At 38.6% G+C, this 25,746-nt stretch overlaps 1 protein-coding gene across 1 annotated transcript in view; it reads left to right on the plus strand.

Annotated features, from left to right (window-relative positions):
- Positions 1-25,274, plus strand: part of ADIPOR2 (adiponectin receptor 2) — a 96,342-nt gene extending 71,068 nt beyond the window's left edge. The window contains exons 3-8 of the mRNA XM_035028531.1: positions 13,848-13,967; positions 17,192-17,363; positions 20,087-20,273; positions 20,538-20,725; positions 23,104-23,297; positions 24,939-25,274. Of these exons, the coding sequence (XP_034884422.1) occupies positions 13,848-13,967; positions 17,192-17,363; positions 20,087-20,273; positions 20,538-20,725; positions 23,104-23,297; positions 24,939-25,067 (990 nt within the window). The 3' untranslated portion in view covers positions 25,068-25,274. The remainder of the gene's footprint in view (positions 1-13,847; positions 13,968-17,191; positions 17,364-20,086; positions 20,274-20,537; positions 20,726-23,103; positions 23,298-24,938) is intronic.
- Positions 25,275-25,746: the final 472 nt, after the last annotated feature.

Here is a 25,746-nt window from a genome sequence, read left to right on the forward strand (position 1 = left end):
GAGGGTCATAATTAGTTTTTCATGGATTGGTCTAATTAGGTGTCTTTGCTTAATAACTCTATTTAATAGCTACTTTTATCACTTTTACCAAGTTTGTTTTTATTTAGTGAAGCCATTTCTGTACTTCAGTAGATAATCTCAAAGGAAGCAGTTTGGTAAAAGGAAAAAAAAAAGAAAAGCAGAGTTTTGGGTTCAGAGAGACCTGGATTTGAATCTCTGATCTCTTCTACATCATTGTTTCCCAACATTTTTGAGAAAAAACAACAGAAAACCTTATTGAAGTATAATATGCATGCAGAGAAGTGCATATATTGTAAATGGATAGTGTGATAAATTTGTATAAACTGGGCACCACCTGTGTAACCAGTACCCCTAGAGGTCCCCTTAATGCCTTCCCTCCTCCATAGTGATGCCTGTCTCTTTCCCAGAGGTAACCATTGTCCTGACTTCTAATGGTATAGTTTAGTTTTCCTGTTTTTGTACTTTATGTCATCGGAACCATTCAGTATGTACTCTTATATCTGGCTTCTTTCAGTATCATGTTTGTGAAATTCATTTGTATTTTGTGTAGCTGTAGTTTGTTCATTTTGACTTTCTTTGTGTGACTATAACATATTTATTCTCTTAATGAAGGCTAGTGGGTTGTTTCAAGTTTTGGGCTATTATAAAAAGTATTTCTATGAATATTCAAGTACTTGTCTTCTGGTGAATGTATAGAAGTATTTCTGTTAGCTCTGTACCTAGGAGTGGAATTGCTGGGTCAGGGATGACCCCTTTCCTCCTTTAAACAACAAAAACATTTAACAGATGCTCACATGATGGTCATATTTTTAATATTAGTTTGAAAAAAATGCTTGATAGAAATTGACCAGGAATTCAGTTCATTTATATAAGATACTGTCGTTAGTTTGGGAATCAAGGTACCACTCAGAGCTGTGTAACTTCCCTTAGATTGCATTTCTTTATTTACCATGCTAGATCTGGATTTCCACATCATAAAATGGGGATAAAAATACTCATCTCAGAAGGTTGTTGAGGATTTGATTATTTAATTTGTAAAAGCAGTGCAGTGTCTGGCATGCTAAAGTTAGTGCACAATAAATAAGAATTCTGTTACCCCATCCTTCTCTGTAATAGTACTCAAGTAATTGCAATAAATCCTGGTAATCACATACTGAACTTATTCTTACATCTCAGCCACCCTTGACTTCAACATTTTTTTTCCACAAAGGTGTTTTCTAAATCTATCATCTTAGTACTGACCCCTTTATTGGACCTTTAACTGCTTTAAATTGAACTCATTTAGCCTGCTCCCTCCCCCATAAGCTTTTCCTTCAGATGTCCTGGTTTCTATTAAATAGTCCCAGCTTTCTTCCAAGTATCCAAACCTGGTTCCTAGAATGTCAGAGTGGAGGGAATACTAAGAGTCATTTAGTTTAGTAAAGATGCATGCATGCATTTATTCTTTCTGCAGATTTTTTAGGTGCTTTTAAAAAAAGATTTTATTTATTTATTTTTAGAGAGTACAAGTCGGGGCGGGGGTGCAGGGACAAGCAGACTCCACACTCTGCGAGGAGCCCAACGCAGAGCTCGGTCTCATGACCTGAGATCATGACCTGAGCCGAAACCAAGAAAGAGTTGGATGGCTTAACCAACTGAGCCACCTAGGACCCCGGTGTTTTTTTTTTTTTTTTTTTTAAGATTTTATTTATTTATTTGACAGAGAGAGAAACAGCGAGAGCAGGAACACAAGCAGGGGGAGTGGGAGAGCGAGAAGCAGGCTTCCTGCCGAGCAGGGAGCCCGATGTGGGACTCGATCCCAGGACCCTGGGATCATGACCTGAGCCAAAGGCAGACGCTTAACGACTGAGCCACCCAGGCGCCCCCCCCCGGTGTTTTTTTAAGTATGTATTGGCACTCTGGGACTACAAAGATAAAACATAGTTTCTGCCCTTAAGCAGCTAACAGTCCAGTTAGAGGGACAGACAAGGAAATCACTACATTTGTGGTAAGGGATGTACGATTGTACAGGATACTGTAGGAGTAACTGTACTTTCAGCTGGGGGTCTAGGGAGGCAAAACTTGAGTTTCAGAGTTAACTAAGAGAAAAGACTAAGGGCATTCTAGGCAGAGGGAACAGCAGATGTGAAGACACAAGAAATAGTATGATGCTTTTAGGGAATAATACCAATAATAGCTAACATGTATTGAGTATACATTGCTATGTACTGGTGTCTAAGCCTGGAAAGTGTTCAGCATAGCTAGAATGAAAGATCAAGAGTGCAAGGTAGTAGAGGGTTTGGTAGCAAGTAAGCCTAGACAATTAAGGCCTAAAATCCAGATTTCTAGACTCCTGGTGCAGTATTCTTATCATCCAGAATTCTTTTTGAAATGTATAATGTGGTTTGTTGGTTGAAATGAATAGACCATTTTTTCCAGGCCTCTGATTCCAAAACCTGGGTTCTTTTAACTATATTTGCTGAAGTATATAGTTTAGCGTTTTGTAAGCTTCCTTAGACAAAACCACAAAAGAGGCATTTTAAACCAGGTTGCCCTGATCTTTAGTTTACATGTTTTCTTCACATCTTTGAGTTTTCAAGGTATTAAGTCAAAGAGAGCAGCCTTTATGGTTGTCCAGAAGGTTGTTGAGGATTTGATTATTTAATTTGTAAAAGCAGTGCAGTGTCTGGCAGTAAGTAAACTTCTGCTCCAGATTCTTCTTCATAAATGGGGGGATAAGGAGCCAACTTTTACTCATTTCACCTAGGAATTATTTATTGAGCAGTTTTACTTTAACCAAACTCATGAGAATGCCACTGTATATTAATTTATCCTAAGAAAGCTATCTTGTAAATAGGCTCTCTTCTGCTGATCCTACATTTTCTTTTCTGGAGGGAAATGTATTTAGGACATTCAGTTAAGGTTAGATAGAGTTGCTATGTGACAATAAAAAAAATTGGATGATTTTATTTTATTTTTTATTTTTTTATTTTTATTTTTTTAAAGATTTTATTTATTTGACAGAGAGAGACACAGCGAGAGAGGGAACACAAGCAGGGGGAGTGGGAGAGGGAGAAGCAGGCTTCCCGCTGAGCAGGGAGCCCGATGCGGGGCTCGATCCCAGGACCCTGGGATCATGACCTGAGCTGGAGGCAGACGCTTAACGACTGAGCCACCCAGGCGCCCCAAAAAATTGGATGATTTTAAAGATCTTTTCTGTTAAGCTTTGATAGAGACAACTAGTCTGTACAGGCTAAGAGTATATATATTTTTAGGCAGCCCAAAATGAATGTTTTATACATTAGATATTGCACTTATTTTACTGGACAATTCAAGAGACACATTCATCAGTGCCTTTTCTCTTTCAGCTTTCATTTTTCTGTACACACCTTAATTATCATTAACCTATGCGTTTGTCTTCGTTAGCTATATCAGCTTACTACCTTACTACACATTTCAGATTTCTAAATTTAAGCTGGATTCAGCCTGTCAACTTTCCAAAAAGACCATTAAATAACCTGTTGCTCAAACTAAGCCAGGTTTATTACTTGCTGCAGTAAGAGTGCATTCCACGTAAAGCATCCTAGTAGTGTTTTACAAAGGAGAGGTCATGAATAGATACTTACAGGGTTTGGAGGTCTGGGTTCTAGTGGTTTAAGTCAGGTCTTTGAATACAGCAGTCATGGGGTGCCTGGGTGGCTCAGTCAGTTGAGCGTGCAGTTCTTGATTTTGGCTCAGGTCATGATCTCAGGAGATCGAGCCCTGCGTGGGGCTCTGCTCTCAGCGCAGTCTGTTTGGGATCCCCCTCCGTCCCTTGCTCTCTCTCTAAAATAAATAAAATCTTAAAAAAAAAGAATACAGGGGTGGCTGGGTGGCATAGTCTGTTAAGTGTCAGACTCTTGGTTTCAGCTCAGGTTGTGATCTCAGGGTGATGAGATCAAGCCCTACATTGGACTCTGTGCTCAGGGCACAGTCTGCTTAGAGTTTCTCTCTCCCTGTCCCTCTGCCCCCCTCCACCACGTGTGTGTGTGTGTGTGTGTATACGCACGCGTGTGCACATGTGCTCCCTCTCAAATCTTAAAAAAAAATATATATATAGCAGTCATATTGGTGTTACACAGAGTTTGTGATTTGATATTTTAGGATTGGTGGAGCAAGTCTCAATGAACAAGTATTTGATTAAGTGAGCAGATTTGCCCAGTTGAACAGTTGATTGTACTAAGGAACTGATTGAGCAGTTTGTTGTTTAGTTAAATGAATTTTTGAGAAGTTTCTAAAGCCGATAATAAAGTTATTTACTGGCTGGTATTCTTAACCTTCCTGGGCAGGATTTCCCTGGAACAGATGATAAAAATAGGGGCCTTTAGATCTTAGTCCTCGTAATTAAGCTATCTGTGAATGCAGAAGATCTCAGTTCTCAGTGACATCTGTAAAGGCAGACAAATTTTTTTTTTTTTAAAGATTTTATTTATTTGAGAGAGAGAGAATGAGAGAGAGCGAGTACATGAGAGGGGGGAGGGTCAGAGGGAGAAGCAGACTCCCTGCCGAGCAGGGAGCCTGATGCAGGACTCGATCCTGTGACTCCAGGATCATGACCTGAGCCGAAGGCAGTCGCTTAACCAACTGAGCCACCCAGGCGCCCAAGGCAGACAAATTTTAACCAAAGATTTACTGTTCTCTGCCCTGGGTATTTTACCATTTCCTTGACCTTTATTTTCTAACTGTGGAAGGTATTACGATTGTGGATCTGTGTGGCATTTTGTCTACTGGTCTACTGACTTCAACTAATATTTACATTTATAATTTATGTCTTGCTACTCTCCTGAATGCATCCTTATTTTCACTTGAACTGAATGGGTCTCTTGTCCTCAAAGACAAGCTTTTTCCCCCTTTTTTTGATTGTTTTCTTTTATCTTTTCAAAATTCTGTTTTTCATGCAAACTTTTCTGAGCTCCACATCTCCTTACCTTTAATAACTATACCTTATTCCTATTTTAGTCATTTATATGGCTAAGTCAGACCCTCATTAGGTTGTAAGCCCATGGAAGACGGAGACTATACTTTACTCATCTGTTTAAGAATCTTTTTAGTAGGGACGCCTGAGTGGCTCAGTCAGTTAAGTGTCTGCCTTCAGCTCAGGTCATGATCCCAGGGTCCTGGGATGGAGTCCCACCACATCGGGCTCCTTGCTCAGTGGGAAGCCTGCTTCTCCCTCTGCCTGCTGCTCCCCCTGCTTGTGTTTTCTCTCTCTTTCTGACAAATAGATATGTTTTTTATTTTATTTTATTTTTTAAAAATTTTATTTATTTATTTGACAGCGAGAGAGGGACTCGATCCCAGGACCCTGGGATCATGACCTGAGTCGAAGGCAGACACTTAACCGTCTGAGCCACCCAGGTGCCCCGTGATCTTCTTAATATAGATGCTATTTAGTGTTGAAAGGGAGATCTTTGGGTACTGTGGTTTAGTGCCTGCTAATGGGAAATTGAATGTCATTTCAAATGCTCATGACAAGGTAGTTCTTTAGAGTTAATTTTGGAAGACAAAGACTATTTTTTATACTGTGCCCAGGATAGGCTTTCTAAACCATTGTTGTGTGGCATAGCCGTGAACTTGCGTGTGTACCCTAGAGAAAGTATTTTTTTTTATCCTGTGTTCTAGCCAATGTTTGACTCTACCATTTTATTCCTACTTGTTAATCCTCTGTCTAACCCAGGGAGTTATATTTACTTCCACCGACTCTATGTAGAGCTCTTAATCAGCAACTCCATAATGCTTGAACACAATATATAGCTCATTATGGGCTAGTATTTTAGATGTTTGTTTTTTGAGGACATATTTGTGAGTCTTCTGTTTTAGGAGGGGGAGAATTGGAGACAATCCTTGGTAAATTAACAGACAAAGAATACTTTGTACTTCTGAATGAAACATTCTTTTATAAATACTGAGAAATTTTGCTGACATATTGGGATGGATAGAAGTATTTATCTTTACTGGGATATGTATTTCTGACCACTGACTACATTCTGCCTCAAAGCATACACTGGACCACCAGAAATGGAATTATAGTTGACCCTTGAAAAGTACAGAGGTTAAGGGTGTGTCGACTTTTTGAAAATCTGTGTATAACTTTTGACTTCCCCCAAAACTTACCTGCTGGTAGCCCACTGTTGATTGGAAGCCTTACTGATAATATAAAAGTTGATTAACACATATTTTATATGTTCTATATATTATGTACAGTATTATATACTGTACTGTATAAGCTAGAGAAAAATGTTACTAAGGAAAGCATAAGGAAGAGAAATACATTTGTGGTACTGTACTGTAAAAAATTCATGTGTACTTGGATCTGTGCTATTCAAACCCGTGTTCAGTGTCAGCTGTATTACTGTTGGGTGGTATTTATTAACAAAACTGACTTAAAAAAAAAAAAACGGATGTAGTTACATATCTTAGAAATGTAATCCACAGTGAAATCCTTGCCTTACGTATAGGCTTGCATTCTGTTAAATTGAAATTAATTTTTTTAGAAGCACTATTTTGGGTAGAAAGGGCAGTTGTAAAAGATGAGAAGAGAAAATGTGGACAAGCAGCTTTAATGCTTTGCAAGGTTCCAGTATGCATGAGTTTCAGTTATCATGGGTTAGTTAAATAATACCAGGCTCTCAACAGTATGGTTCAAATTTCACTTACTGTGGTATATTTACTGTGTGTAATTGCATAAAGCACAAACTTTTGTGCTAGCTCTTCAGTCTACAATCTGCATATCTACTGTGCAAATAGTAGATACGCATCGTGATTAGTGACCAGTCATGTCACTTCTTTGAAAGTCTATCATGACTGATTGGTTATCATACATCTGTCATTCATTTAATGCACAAGACAGCGAGTATAGGTTGTGTGGTTTCCCAGCGATAAACCCATATGACTTTTTACAAAAATGGATAATCAGAAGGGGGAATTGGCTAACAAAGATAAAAATAAAAGCAAAGAAATGAAACTATTAATGCTGCATTTGCAAATCAGATCAAACATAAATGCTGTAGAAGAAATACCTGATTGGGACTGGGGATGTTGACGCCGCTACCACTCAAGAGATTCTAGATGTGCAGCCAGAGGAACATAGTGAAGGCAAACTGGTCAACATAAAGGAGTAAAGCGTTTGTGACAAAAAGGATGAAGATGTCCAGAGAGGTGATGCAGGGGAAAAAAGTCAAGTTAAAGGAAATCTTAAAGATACCTCATGAGGTGACAGCACAAAGAATAAAATATTGAAAGCTGGGCGCCTGGGTGGCTCAGTTGGTTAAGTGACTGCCTTCGGCTCAGGTCATGATCCTGGAGTCCCGGGATCGAGTCCCGCATCGGGCTCCCTGCTCGGCGGGGAGTCTGCTTCTGCCTCTGACCCTCCCCCCTCTCATGTGCTCTCTCTCTCTCTCATTCTCTCTGTCTCAAATAAATAAATAAAATCTTTAAAAAAAAAAAATATTGAAAGCTGATCCAAACTTAGAGTATGGACAATTTCCCTAGGCTGAGAAAAGATGCTCACTTTGTATCATAAATTATACAAGAAGGCAAGCACTGGGGCACCTGGCTGGCTCCGTTGGTAAAGCAGGTGACTCTTGATCTTAGGGTCATGAGTTCAAGCCCCACATTGGGTGTGGAGTCTATTTAAAAAAACACACACAAAAAACACTGTTCAAATTACTCTTGGTAAGTTTCTTACAAATAAATAGATACTTAATTCTCAATGTTTCTGTTTTAAAATATAGCATACTAAATACTAGTTTTACTATTTTAAAAATTTCCTTATACATTTATAACTGATAGAGTTTTTAATATTTTAACAATTTTTAAAGGTCATGAAATAGCCATTTTCCTCATTGGTTATTAAGATTGCTTTACATGATTTTGGCTTGCACAGTCATTTTTACTATCCTGCACTACTAGAAAGCAAGGTCTGCTGTATGTGTTGTGGCCTTTTGGTCAAATGTCTGTTATCCACAAAGTCAGGCACTTTTATAATTAGAAAACAATGTGAGTGGAAAGAATATAGCATGAACTTTGGAACTTACATGGACCTGAGTTGAACTTCTGACTGGTATTTTCTAGGTGTGTGACCCTGAGCAAATCATTTAGCCTCAAGTTCCTCATCTGTCAAATGGTAGCTGCTCAATGAGTACTTTCTAAATTTTCTGAATGAATGGTTACCATTTAGCCATGGCACTAGTAACCACTTCTTAGTAAGAAGTGTGAAGTATCTTATAAAATATTTTTTTTTCTTATGTGAACACATAATACTGTAGTAGGTGTATAGATCCTCTCTCATCATTTTCTTTAGATCAGAGTTTCTCAACGACTCTTGACATTTTAACTAGATAGTTCTTTGTTTTGGAGAACTGTCTTTTGCATTGTAGGGTGTGTAACAGCATCCTGCCCCCTACCTACTAGTTGCCTGTATCATTTCCCCCAACTTGTGACAAGTAAAGATGACTATAGATATTGCCAGATGTCCCCTAGGTGGGGGAGCAAAATTGCCCCTAGTTGAGAACAACTGCTTTAGACTTTGTGTTTTCTTAATTTCTTTCTTTCCTTTCTGTCTCCCTTCTTCAGTGCCGCCTTCTCTCTGTTGCCAAAGTAAGTTTGTAAACACAAATGTTAATTGTGTTCAGCTTGGCCCAACCTCATCATTTAAATGCTCAGCTTTGCCTGCATGATAAAACCTAAAACCCCTTAGTATGAAAAACCTTTAGCACCTCTAGTTCTCTCTCCTGTTTTTTTTTTTTTTTTTTTAAAGATTTTATTTATTTATTTGAGAGAGAGAGAGAATGAGAGAGAGAGCATGAGGTGGGGAGGGTCAGAGGGAGAAGCAGACTCCCCGCCGAGCAGGGAGCCTGATGTGGGACTCGATCCCGGGACTCCAGGATCATGACCTGAACCGAAGGCAGTCGCTTAACCAACTGAGCTACCCAGGCGCCCCTCCTGTTTTTGTTTTTGAAAGCATTTTATTGAGGGATGATTTACACAAACAACGTTTTATTGAGGGATAATTTAAACACAGTAAAATACCCAAATCTTAAATATATAGCATCATGACACTACCTATATATTATCACCACAGATCAAGATTCAGATTATTTTCATCATTTCAGAAACTTCTCTCATGCCTTTTTCAAATCGGTAACCTCTCCCCACCTTTCCTTTATTCCCAGAGAGAACCATTATTCTGACTTCTACCACAATAGATTGTTTGCTTGTTGCTGAACTTAATATAAATGGAATCATAAAATATATATTCTCTTTATGATTGGCATGTTTTTGCTACTTACCCATACTCTTTTGTATGTTAGTTGTTCTTTTTAATTACTGAGTAGTAATCTGTTGTATCTGTTACATGAATATATCACACTTGTTTATCCATTTTCTTATTGATAGTTGGATTGTTTCTGGTTTTTGACTATTATGAACAATGCTGCTGTGGACACCTGTGTCCTTTAAAATTTTTTTTATCATGGTAAAATACATAGTATAAAATTTGCCATTCTAGCCAGTTTTCAGTGTACAACTTAGTGGCACTAATTACATTCACAGTGTTGTACAGCCATCACCACTATTTTCAAAATTTTTCAACATCCCATACAGAAAATCTGTGCCTATTGAATTAGAACTTACCATTCCCTTCTTCCAGTCCAGCCCCTGGTACCCACTCTCTACTTCTCTAGTCTCTGTGAATTGCCTATTCCAGATTTTTCTTATAAATGGAATTGAACAATATTTGCCCTTTTGTGTGTGGCATAATTCAGTGTTTATCCATGTGATAGTACATACTAGAACTTCATTCCTTTTTATGACTGAGTGTAATATTCTGTGTATGTGTATGCCACATTTTATGTATGTATTTGTTGATGGGCATTTGGATTGTTTCTGTGCTTAACCTTTTTTTCTTAAAGATTTTATTTATTTATTTGACAGAGATAGAGAGAGCGAGTGAGCACAAGCAGGGGGAGAGGGAGAAGCAGGCTCCCCACAGAGTAGGGAGCTCAATGTGGGGCTCGATTTCAGGACCCTGGGATCATGACCTGAACTGAAGGCAGATGCTTAACTGACTGAGCCACCTGGGCGGCCCTGTACTTAACCTTTTCTAGTCTCACATCACATTTACTTGTTGCTGAAGCAGCCGTACTAAACTATATATTCTTTGTGTCATGCTTTTTCTTTCCCCTATGTTTTTGGATACATGCCGTTGCCTTTACCTGTTGTCTTTCCCCTGTCATGCTTGATTCATGAACCTCTTACACATTTTTCAGGTCTTGGTTGATGTTACCTTTCTAGGAAACTTCCCAACAGTGCCAAAGTTAGCTGTTTTCTCTTTTCTATTTGTATCAGACCTTTTTCATACAGTTCAGTAGCTCATTGCTGTATTTACTTACATGCATATCTTCTCCCCTAGGTTGTGATACTAACTTTAATGTTCTCAGTACCTAGCCCATCATTATAATAATAAAGACCATCATTTATTGCCTTCTAAGTCCTGGGCCCTATGATAGTTTCTTTTTATTATCTTTTATCCCTAAAACAGATCTGCATTATAGGTATGGTATTGTTAAAATCATTTCACAGATAAGGAAACTGATGCTTAGGTTAAATGTAATCTTGTCAAAGATGACAGAATTTGTCACTAGTCACCATTTATTTTGACTTCAGACTCACTCTTAATCCATTATGGCAAGCCACTTTTTCCTAAAAAATGTTTGACTAAATGAATAAACAAAGTTTTTGGCAACTAGTTGGTGTTTGACTCAGACCATACATCCTACATTCTGAATGTACTTGTTTTCTTTCGATAAACGCATATTAGCTCCCAACAGCAGTGTCCTTGTTCTTCTTACCTCCTTATGATTGGGAAGTTGAACCATTCATCTCTCTTTTCTGTAGAAAGTGTGAGTACCCATGGAGAGAAGCACCGTATCCTCATTTTTCTTATCTAAGTTTCCAATTTAAGATTAAGTGTGTGAAATGCCCTTTCTTTTGCCAGGGAATCTGGTTTACCTTTTCCTATCAGTAGTCTTCTATGGATGCAAATGTATTATTAGCCTGATACTCAGAACTACTGACCGTAAGTAATCCCATTGATATTTCAGACCAGTTCTGCAACTTAATTGAATTTTACTTACATTGGTATAGGAAATATCTAACTAGTCCTACTTTATATGCTCATTTATATGTAGTTTTATTAGAAACTGCTGGCATAATTTATTTGTAAGGAAATCAAGACTGAATCCTCGTTTCTGTTACTCTTTGTGAAGATCGAATACATGTTGAACATGCATAAATATTTAAGCTATTTTAAATTTTTTTAATTTTTTAAAGATTTTATTTATTTATTTGAGAGAGAGAGAGAGAGAGAGAGAGAGAAACAGCATGAGAGGGGAGAGGGTCAGAGGGAGAAGCAGGCTCCCCGCTGAGCTGGGAACTCGGTGCGGGACTCAATCCCAGGACTTGGGATCATGACCTGAGCTGAAGGCAGTTGCCCAACCAACTGAGCCACCCAGGCGCCCTGCTATTTTACATTTCATAGATAAATTTATATTTTAAATTCAGTCTGCTGATCCTTTTAAGCTATTGTCTATTTTATGTTTAATTAGACACCTTTAAATTTTTTGTTGAAAAAATTTTAAAGCATTAATTAATTGAGCTGTAGTGAAGTATATAACATATTACACAGAGCTGTTCTGGGGGCCATGGGGAAGAAGACCACATAGACACTTAAAATCTCACTTAGGAAACGATACACTAAAAAAGTAAAATTATGTCAAACATGAAATAAAACAGTATAAGTCAATAAAATAAGAGCTGTAAATCAGATATTATATTCGTTGTCAAATGAGGGCTACAGACTTCAATTGCTAGAAAAGTTCAGAAGAGGAGGCAGTTGCTGTGCGTTAGGTAGGACATATACATTCTCTGGTGAAAATTGCTTCTTGATTGAGAGAGGATTGAAAAACTCTAAAAATATTACAGTGGTTTGTAGCCCTCCATAGGGCCACAGTACATAAATAGATAACACAGTATATTGTGTTAATGAAATTTCCTGGGGATGGAAGAAGCAATCTAAAAATGCTTGGTGGGGGAGGGGAAGGTAGCAATCATGAAAGAAAGCTTGAGCAACTGGACACTGAAGGACAGGGAAGTTTCAGGGAAGTAAAGAACGGAGGGTGTGTGTTTTTTTTTTAACATTTTAAAAATTTAAATTCAATTAATTAGCATATAATGTATTATTGGTTTCAGAGGTACAGACCTGTGATTAATCAGTCGTATATAATACCCAGTGCTCATTACATCACATGCCCTCCTTAATGTCCATCACCCAGTTACCCCATCTCTCCACCCCCCTCCCCTCCAGCAACCCTCAGTTTGTTTCCTATGATTGAGAGTCTCTTATGGTTTGTCTCCCTCTCTGGTTTCGTCTTATTTTATTTTTACAGAGGGTGTTTTATAAGTAAGAATAGAGTCAAGGTAAATTTCTTGGAGAACATGATTTTTTAACAGTTGAGATTGAATATGTAACATGTTTCAAGTGCTGCTTAATACTAAGCCCCTAGTTATCTTGAAAGGTAAAGAATAGGAAAATGAAACCTTAGGATTTCTTTTTAAACATGTTCAAATTCAAGTGTTGTGGTAGATTACTTACTATGCCTACATGTTCATCCTTACCAGTTGTCTGACTGGAGGTAGAAGGTCATTCATTTCTTCATGCAGTCATGTTAGCCAGTACTGTTTATCTAGCAGACTCTTAGTAGATACGGAATTCCAGTTCTCTTGTGCTGTCATCTTCACTGAGTGGCAGAATCTCAAAATTTTAGAGAATAGGGAAGACTGTAGAGATTGTTTAGTTTTAAACTCCTTCTTTTAGATAGAAATGAGAAAATTGAGGCTCAGGTTGAGAGACCTATATACGGTTCGGTCAATACTAGTGGTAAAACCACACTTAACTACTTAGGTCTCCTGACTTCTGTTCCATTGCCCTTCTCACAGTATCATTCTGTCTCTACTAGTGTGAAGCTTCATCTGGAAACAAATCTTAATTTTAGTGATTTTTAGACCTTAAGTGAATTTTAGACCTTAAGGTCTATCCGGATTGTCTTTTCTTCATTTCATCAAGAATGTGGAAAGATCGTGCATGTGGGAGTTTTTTTACTTTTTTTTTTTTTTTTTTTAACCTTGGGCAACTTATTTTAACCTCTTTGCCTGATGTTCTTTATATGTTAAATGGGGGTAAGCATACTTACCTAATAGTAGGTGACTGTCAGGATTAAGTTAGATGGCCTGTATAAAGCCCTTTCATTTATGGTTGGCATATCTTAAGAATTGAATAAACACTTTTTTTCTCTTGTTGTTGTTTTTTTTTTCTCCCTCTTTTTACCCTAGAGTACTTACCATATTGTATTACAGTTATTTATTTTATATGTACCAGGTGGGGTTCTTAGAGATTTTCCCCTCAGCAATTTCTCGACTGTGTATATACAATAATAATTTGTGATCTGTGAATATAATCTTAAAACAAAAAACGAACCATTCAAGCTACCCCAGGAATTTGCTACTGAAACAAACATGGGAATGCTCTCGTATTTCATTTGTCTGCCAGAAAGAATTGAGTAACATATTGTTCATTTTTAATACTCATAATTCTATAATAAACTGACAGTACTTCCTATATTGTTACTTGTTTGAGGCCTTGCTTTGACCTTGAGAGAATTATTTCATTATAATTTTTTAAGGTCAGTGTATTGATTGTTTCATTTGGCTCCTGGTCTCTGTCCCTGACTGTTTCTATGATTGCCTTACAGATCTCTGAGGAATATGAGTGCAATGATGAAGCTTCTCAGGAAGATGAGGGGTTTATGGGCATGTCCCCTCTTTTACAAGCCCATCATGCTATGGAAAGAATGGAAGAATTTGTTTGTAAGGTAAGATAGCAGTTTCTTATCATTTCTGTGCTATATATTTAACCCTTCTCAAACAGGAACCTTTAAGGAGATTTGCAGTACCTTAGCCTTTGGTTTACTTTGGACATAGTCCGTGGCAAAATGCAGACAGAAACAATCTCATGACTTTAACCCTGTTTAAGACAAAATACATTTGTTTACCTGAAGTAGCCATGAGAAAGTTGTGATAAAACTGGAATATCCATCTGGGAAACAAGTGTTTCCTGATATAAGTTAACACAGTAGATGTTTTGTTGACAGTTTAGATAAAACAGAATGAAGGTTGGGAGTGGTTGATGCCTAGAGATACTAAAATGCCATCTCCCAAGTCTTTTGAATCTCTTCTGCTATGTGACTGTGATGGCAAATGTGCTAATCTTTCTAAGGATTCTGTGGGTAATCAAACTACTCTTTAGATATAAATTTCCCAGTTTTCATGCACATCTAGTATTTCTAGTTTAGCTGGCATGTTTTCTGTCTCTAAGGTTTTTCTTATGCATTATCTGATTCTTTAGGACCAATTGTGGGGATTTTTTTTTCCTTCTTCTAAAATGGTAACTGGAATTGGGGTTGCTTTCTTAGAGAAAAGAGTCAGGGACACTGGTAAATTTATAACTACTTGATAATCTGATCAATAGGGACCCTGGCAGGAATTATCCAAAATCATAAGTCAGTCTGTCTGTGTTAGTATGTGTAAATAAATTTATTTGTTAAACATTTCTGGAGAGCTCTTGATTACTTAGAGAGAGAGAAATTTTTGTGACTCTTAGCTTTTTTTTTTTTTTAAATAGGTTTCATGGAACCAAGACTTTTTATGTGTGTGATCTTACATCCTGAAAACTAAGTTGGGTTTTCCTACATTCACAGTGGTGGTAGAAATAATTGGGGGCCAGTTGACTATAGAATACCGTACTTTGGACCAGAGGATGAGAAAACATTATAATCTGAGCATAGACATCTCTTCTAAGAGAAAAAGGATGGGTGGAAAGTGGTGGGGGAGGGGAACGAATATTTATGGGTCTACTTAGAGCCCAGAAAATTTTCAGTGTTTGAAAATTGGTGAAGAAAAAGCCAAGCAAAACAATAGATTTTTTCTAGTGATTGCTCTCTCAGGAGAATTAACACACAGGGATGTTGAATATTTAGTGTCTGGGCCATTAGGGATTTGTAATATATATAGATCAGTGGGGTACTGTAGCTAACTTGACTGCCTTTTTATTCTCCTTTTCTGAACTAAGAATAAAGAATAAAGCAAATAAAACTTCTAATGTAACAGCTAATGGGAGAATAACTAGGGCATTTGTTTGCTCCAAACTGTGATTTATTAAGAAGAATGAGTGGAGCACAAAAATTATTACCATTCCCATATCATCCTCTAGCAGTGTGTCAGTGAGAGTGGACTAGAGAGGCTTTTTGTGACACAGCGTTCTCCACGCTTGCTCTGCTGCGGTCATGCGACTGAGTGTACTTGACAACTAGCTGGGTCTAGTGACACACACAGTTTTTTTCTTGGATTGCAAGCAAGTAAACAATTTAAAATGAAGTGTCCTGTGGCCTTGCTGGTATACACTCCCTTTTGGAAAAGCTTTTATTATAGGAATGGGGAAATAAAATCATTTAGTCTTTATAGAGTGTCCAATTTGATCATGCTCTCTTTTTTTCCAGCCTTCAATTAAAAAGAAGTGTTTTGTGCATTAATGATCTAATACAAATCCAGTGGACCATTGCTCAGATGTTTGATTTATACAGTGCCTTTGTTAAGCTTATAAATAAATAGTATTTGGCCAAGCTGTGATCCTGTTCTTTTTTCCCCTGGGGGGGCGGGTAAAAGAGGATGCCTGTTTGGGTTGGCATTTGGATTGACTCCAGGTTGAGGATTGAGGGTGCAGTGTCTGTTGAATATGACACTGACTTCACTATAATTATGAAAGTATAGCTCCTTGGCTCATTTTAGACTGCTAGAATGTTTAGAAACAATGGAGAAAAATCATTCTGACGTTATATGCAAATATAACTAGTAAGAAAAACATATTCTTTCTGACTGCAAAAAGGGAGCATCTTGGCTGTGTGGGGTAACACAATAGCACTTTTCATATGGTCACAGCAGAGCTGTTTGCAGATTGTGAACTGCCTTGAGGATATAAGGATTGATTTCTCTTTTCCTCTCCCTCTTAGAGAATAAAATTCTCCCAAAGTAAAACAGAGTAGCATCTTGTAAAGTTAATGTTAACAGTAGCTATCTTTTTTTCCAGTCCAAATTAGAGAAAAGAAATTCAGTTTCCTAGAGTATTCTTTCTCTCTAGAAGGTCCTTTGGAAGATCTCAAACAGCTACTTTTACAAGTGGTAATACTATTACCAGTAGACATTAAATATCTAGATTAGTCTTTTGGCATTATTGTATTTTTTGTGTGTGTTACAAACAAGCATGGAATGGCCAGATTATCATAACTCCAGGCCTCAGGTTTTGAGTTAGAAGGCGAGAGAGGAAGTGGGGAGGCTAGAGAGAGTGAATTTTAGTAGCGTTAAGAGGGCCACTTCTCTTAAAATGTTACTTCTTGCTTCCTTTGGAGTTACACAGAGAATCAGTTCTTTTACAAGTGTATTTCAATAAGAAGGATTAAGGAGAGCAGAGAACAGGAAGATGTGAAGCAAAATAAATAGGTTCAGTAGCTGGCAGTCATTTTGCATTGCACAGTAGAAATAGCCTAGCCACGTTGTTTGTCACAAGAACCCTGAGGGGTAGGAGTGGGGTCATTGTCTCAACCTGAAGTCTATAGGTAGACGATATACCTGGCATTTTTCCTTCTATCTTTCTGATTAGGAGAAACAAGTTAGTTGGGGATTAAGTGATCCTTATGATGTGACCTCTCCGGGCTGAGAGACATTAAAAGAAGCAGAGTGCAGAGGATGACAGGTTTTTAAGGACAGGTACCAAATTCCTGGTCCCTTTTCTGTTAGAGTCTGTGGGGGAGGGACAGTGAAGAAAAGGGAGTAGGGGGTGGTGGTGATGGGACTTTTGAAGGGCCCTTAAGTTTGAGTTTCTTTGCCATCTCTCCAGCATGAGGAGGGTGAATTAGTCAGTAACTCTTAGGTAGGTGGACCCGACCTTTAGCCAGACTGAAACGAAGCTTAAAACCATTCTTTTAGGGCAACCAGTGTTGCTACATTGACAAAACCACAAAGATACTTGATATTCTTCTTCCAGGTATGGGAAGGTCGGTGGCGAGTAATCCCTCATGATGTACTACCAGACTGGCTCAAGGATAACGATTTCCTTTTACATGGACATCGGCCCCCAATGCCTTCTTTCCGGGCCTGTTTTAAGAGCATTTTCAGAATACACACAGAGACGGGTAACATCTGGACACATCTTTTAGGTATGTAATATCAGTGGTGCAGGGGATTAGTGATTCACTTTATTCTTTTTTTTTCCCCTGTGTATTTTGAGGATAAGGATAAAACAAAAAAATGTATTTGGGATTTGCCATTTTGTTTTCTGGATTTCTAATGATGAAGTTTCCTACTGGTTTATTCTGTGGTTATCCTAGTTTGCACTTTGATTTTATTTACCTAAGTCATAATTTTATCTATTAGATTTTCAGACTGTATTCTTGAACCAGGCCAAGGGAAATGTATATAAAATGTGGTATAATGTCTTAATGAACACTTTGAGGAAGGTGCTTATTTAAGAGAAATACTGATTTTTCAAAATCATTACTTAGAATATTCACAACTAAATTTTAGTTTTGCTTGAAGTAGAATGTGATCCCTAATATTTTTTTCCATCATAATTGCATATTAAAGGAAGAATATAGTGGGGGAAGAATAGTCTTTTCAGCAAAGAGTATTGGGGGAAAACTGAGTAAGTACATGTAAAAGAATCAGGTTGGATCCCTACCTCATTACAAAATTAACTCAAAATGGATCAAAGACCTAAATAAACATAACTAAAACCATAAAATTATTAGGTAAAAACATAGATGTAAATCTTTGTGACCTTAGATTACGTGATAATTGACACCTAAGTTTGGTATAAACAACCAAAAAAAAAATAGATAAATTGGACTTTCTCAAAATTAAAAACTTTCGTATGTCAAAGGACATTATCAAGAAAGTGGAAAGATAACCCACAGAATGGGAGAAAATGTTTGCAAATCATCTATCTGATGAGGCTCTAGTAAAGAACTTCTACAACTAAACAATAAAATGATGACCCAGTTTAAAAAATGAGTAAAGCATCTGAATAGACATTTCTCCAAAGGTCTACAGATGACCAATAAACACATGAAGAAATGCTCAAGTGTCAACTCTATTTCAGTTTTAAAAAAGGGGGAAAAAAAGGAATGCTCAGCATCATTAGTCATTTTGGAAATTGCAATTCAAATACTTTGAAAAATGTAATGAGATACCACTTTACGCTTCCTAGAATGGCTATAATCAAGAAAATGGAAAATAATAAGTTTTGGCAAGGATGTAGAAAAATTGCAACTCTCATACTTTGCTGGTAGGAATGTAAAATGGCACAGCCTTTATGGAAAACAGTTTTGACAGTTCCTCGAAAAGTTAAACAGAGTTATCAGTAGTTCTGCTCCTTAGTTACGTACTCAAGAGAATTGAAAACATGTTCACACAAAACCGTGTATACAGATGTTTTTAGCAACATTATTTATAATAGTTAAAAAGTAGAAACAACCCAAACATCTTTCAGCTGGTGAATGGGTAAATAAAATGTGGCATATCCATACAAATGAAATATTATTTGGCCATAAAAAGAGATGAAGTACTGATGTGTTGCAACATGGGTGAGCCTTGAAACATTATGCTAAGTGGAATAAGCCAGACACAAAAGGCCACATATTATGTAGTCCATATACACGAAATGTCCAGAATGTGAAAATCCATAGAGACAGAAAGTAGATTAGTGGTAGTCTAGGGCTGGGGGGATAGTAGGGAGTGGGAGATGAATGTAGTAAGTATGGGTTTCTTTTTGGGGTGATGAAAATATTCTGAAATTAAATAATAGTGATGGTTGCACAACCCTGTGAATATACGAAATCTTTTTTGGTTTACCCCCATTTAACTTGCATTTTGTATCACACATTTGATTTCTGTTGTGTCCCCAAATTCCTTTCTACCTGCTAGTGTAGTGAGAGTGGAATAGAGCAGCAAAACCAGTTCATTGCTGACTTCTACTCAAGGGTAAAAGTTTTTTTAAATAGAACAGTTACTTAGCACATGTTTAACTTCTTAATTTCTGTGCCTTCCTTGTGTTAAGTGACCTTTTCCTAAGCAGCAAGAATATGTATTTTACTGTGAAGAAGAGCAGTTTAAAAACTGATTATGAAATAGCATGAATAGGCATTTTATTGTCCTTAACTCTTGAATCTGTTGGGCCACCTGGTGAGGACCAGAGAAGCATAATGTTCCTTGACGGCTATTGGTGGAGGAAAGCTGTATTTCTTTTTCTTTTTTTAAGATTTTATTTATTTATTTGAGAGAGAGAGAATGAGAGAGAGCACATGAGAGGGGGGAGGGTCAGAGGGAGAAGCAGACCCCCTGCCAAGCAGGGAGCCCGATGCGGGACTCGATCCAGGGACTCCAGGATCATGACCTGAGCCGAAGGCAGTCGCCCAACCAACTGAGCCACCCAGGCGCCCAAAAGCTGTATTTCTTGACAGGGTTTGGAGGTATTAGAATTCATTGCAAAAGCAAACACCAAAATGGATCTTTGAAAGCTAGGCTCCAACATATGTGCCAAAAACTTTCTAAATGAAATTCTATACTAGATCTAGAGGTAGAAGTGGACTAATTTAGCCTTCTAAGGAGTAGCAACATTGTCTGGTTTCTTTTTGGATTATGCTCTTAGATAAATAAAGTACTATTTCCTATACACTCGGTTTTTGAAGCTGAGGAGTACATGGTACCAGCAGTGTTTGAAGTAGACCAAAATTTTGGATAAGCTTTAGTTATTTGGAAAATCTTTCTCATGGAGCTTTTGATTCAGATACATTGTGATTGTGAACTACTGAGAACCTCATCAACACACAACACTGTTACCTTGACAAGGATCGTCTTTTCTCTTTCTGTACTCTTTTTGTAGGTTGTGTATTCTTCCTGTGCCTGGGGATCTTTTATATGTTTCGCCCAAACATCTCCTTTGTGGCCCCTCTTCAAGAGAAGGTGGTCTTTGGATTATTTTTCTTGGGGGCCATTCTCTGCCTTTCTTTTTCATGGCTCTTCCACACGGTCTACTGCCACTCAGAAGGGGTCTCCCGGCTGTTCTCTAAGTAAGTATCAGAAAGTCTACATTGTAATCAAATATTAGAGTCAGTGGTTAAGGAAGAACATCCAGCAGAATTGGCAGAATTCTTGATAGTATCTGATGGGAACTTAAAAAAAGTTCTTTTGTTTTTGTTTTTTTTTAATTAAAGCAAGCATCCCTGTTTGCCTCTTGTCTGTTAGTGCTAGCTCATGTCGTAGGGGAGTAATTGGAACCTGTAGTGGGTCGTACTTTTTAACATCACATGAATTTTTTTTTTTTCGTATTTTAGACTGGATTATTCTGGCATTGCTCTTCTGATTATGGGAAGTTTTGTTCCATGGCTTTATTATTCTTTCTACTGTAATCCACAACCTTGCTTTATCTACTTAATTGTCATCTGTGTGCTGGGCATTGCGGCCATTATAGTTTCCCAGTGGGACATGTTTGCTACCCCTCAGTATCGAGGAGTAAGAGCAGGTAAGAGATGTGGGGGTTTTACATTGGACATTCATTTATTTACCAGTCATTTATTAAAGGTCTACCTGCCAAGTCCTGTGCTATGTACTTGTGATGCAAAGATAAATAAGTCATAGTTCCTGTTCTTCAGGGCCTTTTAATGTAGTGTAGTGTTCATTAGTTGTCTTAAAGCGTATAGAGCTGAGGGGCATGGGGAGCTTTATGAGTCAATGTGTATATTTTGTAATTCACTTGAGTTTATGACGATGTACTGTCCATAAGGCTGTGGCTCTGTAACTTTTGTAAAAAACAAACAAAAAACCCACAAAAGAACAATGATTACTCTTTCTCATTCTCAGCTTGGAGTGTACTTTTTTTTAGTGATTGGTTCTTTTGTTGGCGTCATTTTTTTGTTTTGTATTTTTATTCGAAAATGTTTACTGCTTAGGTAAATAAAACTTCATATGATTGTATTCTACTAAAGTAAGCACCATACATCTCTTCTAATATAGGGAAAAAGAGGCTTTTTATATTTAGAATGAGGCTTGTATCGATGGAGATTGTTTGGAAAGCCAAAAGCCTCTGGTTGAGCCTTCCTCTAGGAGTGGGGAGTTCATGGAGACATGTTTTTGTTTCCCACTGGACTGGGACTCCTTGTAGCCAGGGCCATGTTCTTCAGTGTTCTATCCTTGGTATCAAACCTGGAGCCTACTGAGAATGAACAAGTAGTAGTAAACCTTTAAAACCTTTAAAACAAAACAAAAAAACCCCCAAAAACCATTTCCTATTAAAATCCAAGCCATGGTTCATCTGCAGTTTCCTATGGAAGGTTAGAAGTTAGAATTTAACTTCTTGTTAATGACCACTGTTCGCAACAGTCTCCCCACTTCCCTTTTTTTTTTAAAAGATCTTATTTATTTATTTGACAGAGAGACACAGCGAGAGAGGGAACACAAGCAGGGGAAGTGGGAGAGGGAGAAGCAGGCTTCCCACTGAGCAGGGAGCCCGATGGGGGGCTCGATCCCAGGACCCTGGATCATGACCTGAGCCGAAGGCAGTTGCTTAACTGACTGAGCCACCCAGGCGCCCCACCGCCCCACTTCCCTTTTTAAGTGATTATCTGAGCAGAGAAGCAGTGGTCAGGGGTGACTTCCAGCGGTACTTAACTGTGGGGCTAAGCCTGCTTCAGCGTGGGAGATAGAGTACAGCTGAACATTCGTTCTGCTGTGATACATATCAGAAGAACCAGGCTCCTGAGCTTTTGACTTCCAGAATGGTAGGCAAGACTGCTAGAGCCTCTGTTTAGCATGTAGAGAAAAAGAACAAATAAAACAGGATCATGACGGTTTTTCTTCAGTGAGGAGTAGAAGTAGGAAAAGGTTTTTATTTTGGCCTGCTTGATTCCCTTCTTTTGTGAGATGAGCATTGTCATTTTCCTCTTCTCTTGTAGGTTCCCATTATTCATCATGTATATGTACATGCATGTATTGTTGCATACCAGCAACTTACTTGGTAATGTCCAAAGCAAGTAATAGGCTCCTTGTCTTGTATTTTGAGACTTAAAGGTCATTTCTAACTCTGTGTCAAAATGTGGAAGCAGTTATTGGCTCCTGGGTGTGAGGTGTTCTGTGGTATTTCGACTGACACAGATTTGTGTATATGCTCATAAATTCACACACATATATGACTCAACTTCTACAAACTACTACTTAACACTCCATTTGCGAGTTTGATTTTTATTTCATTGTAGTTCACTAAAAAAGAAAAAATGCTAATCCACATTCACCTAGGTCCTATTCAGAAGTTTGAAAAACACTGCTGTGGATGATTTTGAAGGCAGTAGGGCTGTGGTGGAGTGATTCTGATAGATTTCTGTACCAGATTGGTACTTTTGGGACTGGGAGCTTTCAGGAGCAGTCGTGACCTCTCCCCTACCCCCCCAGTTGCCTCCCCCTGCCCTTCCACTTCACTCCAACCCCAGGGATCCCTTTTGCTTCAAAGAGGGGAGATAAAATAGGTGAAATTGCTCTATATTGCAGTCTGTGTCTCTGAAGTGGCAGCATTTAGGAAAGTTTGTTTTAAACAAACTCCTTGAGCTGTCTATTCCTGAAACACTTAGCAACACATTTCTAAGCCCTTTGAGGACTGCTGACTTGTTAAGCTGAGCCTCTCTCAGCAGGAGGCTCCTTGCATTCGTAAATGGATCTCTTTTAGACCATAGCTGCACTGTCTGCTGTGGCAGTGTCCCAGAGTTTGAAGAACCTCCTTTTTCCTTTCCAACAAGAAGCCTCATACTTGAAATATTCAGTTTATAGGATTACGAGTGCTGTGTCGTAATACTGACTTCTTCCTTACTTCTCTTCTGCATTTTTACTTTATTCTATTCTTGTGATTGCCAGGAGTATTTTTGGGCCTTGGCCTGAGTGGAATCATTCCTACCTTGCACTATGTCATCTCGGAGGGATTCCTGAAGGCCGCCACCATAGGACAGATTGGCTGGCTGATACTGATGGCCAGCCTCTATATCACAGGCGCCGCCCTCTATGCTGCCCGCATCCCTGAACGCTTTTTTCCTGGCAAGTGTGATATCTGGGTGAGTATGACCAGGGGCAGTTAGTATGTATACATACGTATCTGTTAGTATGTTACTGGCAGCCCGGGAAATGAAATAATTGAAAAAATTTAGACTCAAAATTGAGAGACCTGTATTTTAGTTGTTTGATTTGTAATGAGAGTTTGAGTGTGTATACATGTGTTTTTGGTAGCAAGAGAGGAGGGAGAGCTAACTAGATTGTGGTTAAGAGAGAGGGAAAGAGAAGGGGAAAGAAATGTAAGGGACCAATAGATGGAAAATTTTGTAATTGAAGATGGCCTGAAACATTTTCAATAGGTACGGAATTGAAAAATTCCAATGTGTTTGACACGAAGTCTGACCTTTGGAATTCTGTTCCTTGACCTGTTGCTGATTATTGTAAACTAAGTTGATCATCTAGTCTTCAAAGTTTAATTTAGCCCTTCATAAAATGAAGGTAATGCTAATTTAGGCAATCTTTTCAGATTCAAATTAGTTAATTTATCTTTTGGAGATTGCCTCATCATCATTTTGGACATTGATTATGGAGTTATTCTCCTCTCTGCCCCGCCCCCCCCTTTTGTGGGAGAATGAATCCCCTCTGATTTCCTAGGAAGCATTTCCTGGGATGTGACTTGTGGCTCCTTCTAGTTTACACCTCTAAAATCATTATCTTTCTCTTGATGAATACTGTTTTGCAACTGTACTTTTTCATTTTGAGATGATAATGAGAGAATAGTATAATTTTTGAAATGATGTTTGGTTCACTGAGCAATTGATAGATCCCTTTTAAGAAATGAACTAGCAGGGGTGCCTGGGTGGCTCAGTCGTTAAGCGTCTGCCTTCGGCTCAGGTCATGATCCCAGGGTCCTGGGATCGAGCCCCGCATCGGGCTCCCTGCTCCGCGGGAAGCCTGCTTCTCCCTCTCCCACTCCCCCTGCTTGTGTTCTCTCTCTCGCTGTGTCTCTCTCTGTCAAATAAATAAATAAAATTAAAAAAAAAAAAAAAGAAAAGAAATGAACTAGCATTCAACAGAACAGATTAAATCAGAAAAAAACGTCATGTGCTTGTAGACCAGTTTTTGATTTGAGAAGGAAGGAAAAGGCCCGGCTTTGCTAGTCTTTTGATAAGGTATGTTGTTCATGTGATTCCAGAGTCTTAGAGCTGAGGAGACATATGTTTTAACCTTCTACCTAATCCTGGAAATCCCTTTAGTTTTTCTGACAGAGAGCAACATTTAAATTGGCCATAGCCCTGGTGCTTTATTGAGGCCATGATAAAAACCTCCTTCAGCAAAGAGGAAAACCTCCCCATGTCTAACTGTAGCCCATTGCTGGGCATGGAGGGATTTTTGGGCCTTCGTAGTCTGTTGGCAAGAGTATGTGTATGCCACTTGCCCAAGTTTACCAGATACTCCAGTGATACGTGTACACATCTTCATAGTTAGAATTTAGCGGTAGCACCTTGATTTCTTTGGACACAGCTGGCCTTGAGTTCAGCAGAATGTGATATGCCCTAATGGATGTTCCAAGATCTGTGGACACCTTGAATTTGAGCTCTGTCACCTCCATTCCCTGCCCTTCTCAGCACAAACAAACCTGAAGACTCTTTAGCAGACTTTAATAATGAATGGGTTTCTCTCTCCTCCCCCCTTCCCTCCAGTTTCACTCTCATCAGCTGTTTCACATCTTTGTGGTTGCTGGCGCTTTTGTTCACTTCCACGGCGTCTCAAACCTCCAGGAGTTCCGTTTCATGATTGGCGGAGGCTGCAGTGAAGAGGATGCACTGTGACACCTTCCAGAAGCCGGGGACTGTGACCCTGAACAGGGCCTGCAGCGTCTGCAGGCCTCCCTTACTGGCCATTGATGCCAGTGCCAGAGGAGCCCCAAAACTTGGACAGCCTCGTGGGCTTTGTGATGCCCCTGGGGCTCCACCTGGTACACGACTGAGAAGAGAAAAACAAAAATAAATCATACCTCAAAGGATGGAGTGCATCAATTTGGAGAAAAGGAGAATTGGCCCAAACCCTGACTTATAATTGGGATCTACTGATTGAGGGCTCTGCACGACCTTGGCAAACTGGCTTCTGATCCGTGTCACATTTTTTTGTAGAAGATGGGAACACAGTTTAGCTGGTGGTTCGTTCTTCTCCCTTTCTCTCTCAAATCAATAATACAAACCAATTTAGGTGAACATTTATATCCTATTAAAGGGTGGGAATGTGATTTTAGATGTTCTTTTGGGAGAACAAAGAAATTAATGTAAATAAGATTTCTAACTTACTGTTTAAAATAAGAATTTATATAAATGTTTAAAACAGGGGTACGGGAGGGAGGGGAATTTTGTATAGAATGAAACATGCAAGTACCACACACTGTTTCAATTTTGCACAAAGTGACTGTAGGAGGATCAGGTGATGGCCCCAGAATGTATAATGCCTTGGTGCACCAAGGTGCCTTCTAAAGGCTGG

This window comes from Mirounga leonina, unplaced genomic scaffold, assembly GCF_011800145.1.
Source record: "Mirounga leonina isolate KUSES-001 unplaced genomic scaffold, KU_Mleo_1.0 Mir_201, whole genome shotgun sequence".
Lineage (NCBI taxonomy): Eukaryota > Metazoa > Chordata > Mammalia > Carnivora > Phocidae > Mirounga > Mirounga leonina.